This window comes from Rhipicephalus microplus, chromosome 5 (genome assembly GCF_043290135.1).
Source record: "Rhipicephalus microplus isolate Deutch F79 chromosome 5, USDA_Rmic, whole genome shotgun sequence".
Classification (NCBI taxonomy): Eukaryota; Metazoa; Arthropoda; class Arachnida; order Ixodida; family Ixodidae; genus Rhipicephalus; species Rhipicephalus microplus.
The window spans coordinates 68890705-68896469 of record NC_134704.1 but is presented as its reverse complement, the minus strand read 5'-3'; the positions used below and the strand labels follow the sequence as shown (position 1 = coordinate 68896469).

The window sequence follows — 5765 nt, the reverse complement described above, 5'->3', positions numbered from 1 at the left end:
CGTCCACAAAAGCCACAACCACACGGACATAAAATGACGCTAGCACAAGCACCGGTCCTCTCCTGTTGCAATCCCGCCCTTGTGTTTGCGCTATTTTCAGAGCGTGACTATGTCTGGTGCGCTGTTTCATCAAATATTGCTCACCAACTCGCCCACAGTACGTATTAAATATATTGAACGTGCCTTGCCAGACAGACACCTTCTGTATTCTTCGCTGTAACCTAAATGTATACTTCCAGTAAGCACGCTCCGCCACACTCCGCCCAACCCCAACACGAACGGTACTTCCTTCTGCGCAGTATAAATTTTATTGCGATAGCAATTATATGGACAGTCTCGGCTGGTTTTGGCCACCGCCGCCACCGTGATTCAGGTATATGTAAATGTTTGTATACATATACGTCGTATACATATACGGCGAAAGACGCGTTAGCCTGCTTTTTCTACGGAGCATACAACGCCTTTCCGACCGGAGTCGTGTGCGCACGCGCTTATGTCGTGAGTTAACATGGGGGTGGGGAGCCATGCCGCGCTATGACGGCAATGATCAGCGCGCTTCTTGTGCCGTCACAGCAAGCGGGAGCTTCTAATGGCTGCGCTCGCACCACGAAAAAACAGTGCCTGAAATGTACAGCCGTGTTCTTACCAGCGTTTCGTAGTGTAACGCGAAATCGGATGCTCGTCTTGCTTCGTAAAACATTCGAATATGTTGCTATCGCATTCATTGTTCCTACTTCTTGGCAAAACTTAGCTTTTAATAGTACGCACATCTATGTGCCCCAACATTGGTCGAGTAATGTTTGGGTCTAAGATGAATACCCATTCGCACGACGTGGACTCCCAATTTCTAACACTGAGACACCAGCTACCCGCAAAGCAGCACACGTATACTCGGGCTTCGCATTATAAAACGTATTCTATTAATAGTCTAATTGAAATAAAATTGACGCCATTCCGCAAGCGTCAACTCAGACTACGTACAAAAATACGCATGAAAACTGAGCTGTAGTATTGGGTCCTCGGTGTCTCCCGTCCGTAGATCCCGCAACCGCCATTAGGGCCGCGCGTTCGGCTTCTTGCAAGTCAACTCGCAGGCCGTCTTCGTGGAAAATCGATTTGGCCCGGTCAGGCACCGGTGCGATTGCAGCACGCGCCGCGTCAACCGGTAGCAGCGCGCGTCGCCATGCGCCGTCAAAGATGGCGCCATCACAGCGAAGAACGGGAACTTGAGCTGCGCGCTGCCGCATGGAGCACTCCGCGGTGCGGTGCAGGCAGGGTATCGCGGATTGGTGCAGTGGGCTGTGCAGCGGCGGGCCGTGGGGAATACGGCGCTGCCATTGGCAGGACATCCGCCCCAGGGGAACTTCCACTCCTGGCAGGCCCGGCCATCGAACCACCACCAGCTGGTGCGGACGTCCTTACTGTGACAGAACGTTGAAGTGAATGAAAGAAGTGCCATAGAGAAGGCTCGTTTGTTTGAGACACTCATAATGAAGAGCAGCCCAGTTACGGAAGGTATAGGGGACGTTAGTTGTACTACTTTTTTTACTTCACTGTTGTAATTGTGAGATATGTGGCAAACTTGTGGAGCTCACTCAGACTCATAAAATGTATTTCACGCTTATAAGCGCGAACCGTAGTTTGAGCGAGCCCTATAGGGTTCGCTAAGACTATGGTTCAATCTGATTGAGCGCATGAATGAGTGGACTTATAAGTGAGTTCGCCTACCCATGTGCGATATTAAGAGTGTGCAAAAAGATACCTAGCTGCCGGCGGGACCAAACCTGCAAACTTGGGCTAATGCACCCGATGCTCTACCAATTGAGCTACGGTCGCGGTGTTCCTCTTGTCCTGTTTCTGAAGGTTGGTGGCGTCAAGACGTCTTCTCGTCCGCTATAATTTCTTCACAGATGTATGGCTATATCAACAGTACACTTAAAACAGTCCAACTAACACGCCCTATACGTTCCTTGGCTTCATTATCGGCTGGTTTTCACTAAATACTGTAGTTATTAGTTTCGTATTCATAATGAAACAATGTGAAGCGTGCAGCCACGGGCACAAAAGAAAATCGTAAATGACGAATGATCTGTGTTGTCTGCTTTTTTCTTCAGCACCCCAGCCTGCATGGCTGAACACGGCACGTTTTGCGAGTTGGGACGTTAACATATTTGGCTGAACTACAGACGTGTCTTCCGATTCTTTGCACTGCAAAGATATAGATGAATGAAAAGATGTGCAGTCGATCGAGAGGCCTGCATTAATACGTCAGTAGCTTTATGGGCACTTCATAAGTGTCATCGCCGTTGTCGTTGTCGTTATGTTCTGCATATACATAAAATCCAAACCGATAAACCGCCCCACGTCTTATGGTCTATGTGCGAGCACTGCTGGAGACCACGGTTTTTGAAGAAAACAACTAGACGGCATTTATACTCTGTGGCCGTGATGTACGCGGAAATCAATGGAGAACCAGTGCACGAATATTAGATACATTCCTTCCTGTATCGATTTACTGTGAGCAATGTTTATATGTTATTGTTTACGGTATACAGCAAGCGCAGTATCCACGAATTGAAGCACGACTATTCAGGGCTAAGCGAATGCGTACTTTTGTTACCGCGGTCCTCTGGTATGGTCATATTGGGGTAATTCTGCCTCGAACGCATAGATCAAAGCAAACGTTATCTTCAGAGACCAGATTCGTCGTGACATCACGCGGTTATCTCGAAAAATTGTGCATACCACTTCTTATATTAAAATTGGGTTTCTCGATTGAATATGATGGGAGCACTAAACATCTGTTGATTGGGAGGCATTGTGAAATAAAGTACTCGAGGGAAAGTGTACAAAGTTGATCAAGTCTGAGTGGCTTGGTTCTCAGCTCTCGTTTCCATGTTTTTGCACGCCTTACGTTTGCCGTGTAAAGTAGTTTAAAAAAAGATGTTTCCCAAGGAAACAATCTCAACACTAACAGCACTGGCACAAGCGTGCGTCAAACAATTTTAATGTCAGGTGTCATCGTTGGTTCAGCCTCCCACGTCGGTATCGACACCGTATTCCTTGTTCACAGCTGCAACCTGCAAACTACAATGTTGGTGAAATATAGCCCGATTCTCGGTTTCTATATCTCTGGAGCGATTAAATTTTCAGGAATGTGCAGGGTGGTGATCGGTCGTGATCGGTGGCCTAGGGTAACCTCAGAAAGCACATAAAGGTTAGGTATACCTCCTGCACCCGAGTAGTAAGGTCTTTCCGATGCAGGCCTCCCGCGGCGGCTGTGTGAGAACGCAGTTGGTCTCGCACTCGCGCCACGAGGCGAACCGGTTGATGCCGCGGTTGCAGAGTTGCGCCGGGTGGTCGTCGCTGGTCGCCAGGCAGGTGTTGATGGAAGCGCGGTAGACGAACTCGTTACGAGGCTGCTGGCAGTAGGTGTAGAGGGCGACACCGCATTCCGGCCTCACCTGCAGTAAAGCGCACATGACCCCCTGACATCTGAAGGCACGTGCGTTACGCAGTGGCTTTCCAAGCCAGTAGGTATACTTGTCAATGACTGGTATGGTACTATAGTGGGGAAAATATTGTTTAACTACAGCAGTTGCACGCGAGAGCCAGGATATGTCAACTCGCGTTTGACGAGTGCCTCTACATTGCATGGACAAAAAAGATGATGATGCCGCATTGCGAGGTTTCACGCCACATCACAGAGTTCGAAATTTTTATTCATTGATGACATATGTGTGTCGTATTATCGAAACTTTCAGTAAACTACCAATGATATACGAAATGCGTATCTTCATTAAATTAAACATTTTCAAAGCATACTTTTAATATGGTTGATTCTAAAAAAAATAGGAATGCAAGTGCGGTATTGGGAGACTGTAAAAGCAATACCAGCGCGCAGCCAGATGCTGCATTCTAAAGGCAGTCTCAACTAATAGAGCCAAGAAAATAGGCGCAAACAAAAGCTACATAAGACAAACTTTTACTATCAACTATCAAACGATCCACACAAATATAAACGAAGCCATGTACATACGCAACATTTCAATGTTTTTGCACAAGTACCACCAAGGAAGCCATAATCACGTAGGTCAAATAGTGACCTGCAAGAAACTACATACCCGAAATCGGATGTCTCAAACAGATCTCCGCTAGTAAGCCAGTGACGAACTTAGTCCTCCAAGGACTGGAACATTGAAGAACATTGTAGCAGGGGGAAGAGGGGCTGTTTCGATCAAATTTTTGCTAAAACTGCCACTTGAAGCCAGGCCTTTTTCATATCTCATGCACCTGTCAATTCTTAAAATTTGAAGTGAAGATGCATGCGTAAAACATATTGATATGGACATTCAGAATGTCTGAAATGACACCGATTCAGAAACATAATTTTTGTTTCACAGATATATATTTAAAAATAGTGACCTTACGGCGTGTCTCACAAAAAAAACGCTTGGGGATAGTTACGTCGGCGTAAAGTACTTCCTATCAGATAAAAAAAAAAATCATGGATGAAGAGTGTCATGTGCGGGCCGTGGGCAGCCAGCCGAGGGTCGACGGCTGCGGCTTTGAGACACCTGTTTAAATAATACACGCTTATCGCAGCCTTGCAGATAGATAAGAGGCGCAATTGTAAAGAATGACTGAAATCCGGAACGAGATGTGCAACTTCGCGTATGTCTAGTGTTCTTCCAGTAAGAGGCACATCGGCATGTAACATCACTGTGAACAACCGAATACGTATGCTTATCCTCTTAGTTTTGGTGCGAAATAATATTAATGAAAAACTTTCTCTACGACCCATGTTTGCTTTTTTACCTCCAAAGAAGGGCCATGATTAAATAACTCTATCAGAGCAATTTCGTGGATAGTTTATCATAACCATCCTTGTTTCCCTTGGACGTGAATACGAGGACAAAAAATTATTTTGGATATGATAGGGGGTAAGAAAGCCACTTAAAGAACATCATGCCTGCCAGCAACCTACTTGGGGTTATTGATTGACCCTTATGAATGGGGCATGAAATCTAGCTTCCTTTAAAGATCACCCAAAGTTTGAAAGAAGGATCAAAGAAAAGGAACACGTCTGAGAAGGTGTGCTCCTTCCCGATTCGCTCCCTACATTACGTTTCGTGAGGCACGTTCAGTCACTGCAAAAGTGAACGTCGTAGAAACGCCACTGCCGATCGAAAGGCGACCTACTTGAAGTCATGAGAGGATGGCTTTCAAGTTATCAGACACTTTCACAATCTTGTAATGGCAGACACTTCATGATTTCGAACACTTTTACAATATTGGGAGAGGCAAATATTTATGCGGGAGAGGAGGGGGGTGAAGAAAGGCTCTTTTAACAAACGCGGTCCATACCTGAGCACAAAACCCCTAAAGCACTGAAACCCTTCTTTGTCTGAAAGTACGTGCTTGTGAGCGAGCGTCACTGACACACACAAGCATGCACACGCAAGTAACCAATTCATCCTACGTCGGTCGGCAATGTGCCCCGTAGAGCTAAGCGCTATCATCTCAGCACTCCATCTGCACTTACAGATCTTCTGGACGTCAACTCCATTGGATTCCTGGAAGTCCCATAACCACCGCTCACGTTGCCGTAAGCGATAGCCGACTGTTCAGCGGCCGAATCCCCGTCAGAAGTGTCGTTCGCGGAGGGCGGCCTTCTCCAGGCGTCTTGCGCGACCTCCTCGTCGGCTTTCACCACGAGCCCGTCCGGTGGTGGCGACCGTGGAATCGAAGCTTCAGGCACCATC

General features: G+C 46.9%; 1 protein-coding gene across 1 annotated transcript; it reads right to left on the bottom strand.

The window, feature by feature from the left end:
- Nucleotides 1-3061: 3061 nt before the first annotated feature.
- Nucleotides 3062-5765, bottom strand: LOC142817286 (uncharacterized). The gene is made up of 2 exons (XM_075894342.1): nt 5546-5765; nt 3062-3464 (listed from the first exon to the last, which is right to left on the bottom strand). Exons 1-2 carry the CDS (start codon nt 5762-5764, stop codon nt 3219-3221), a joined length of 465 nt encoding a protein of 154 aa, XP_075750457.1. The 5' UTR covers nt 5765; the 3' UTR covers nt 3062-3218.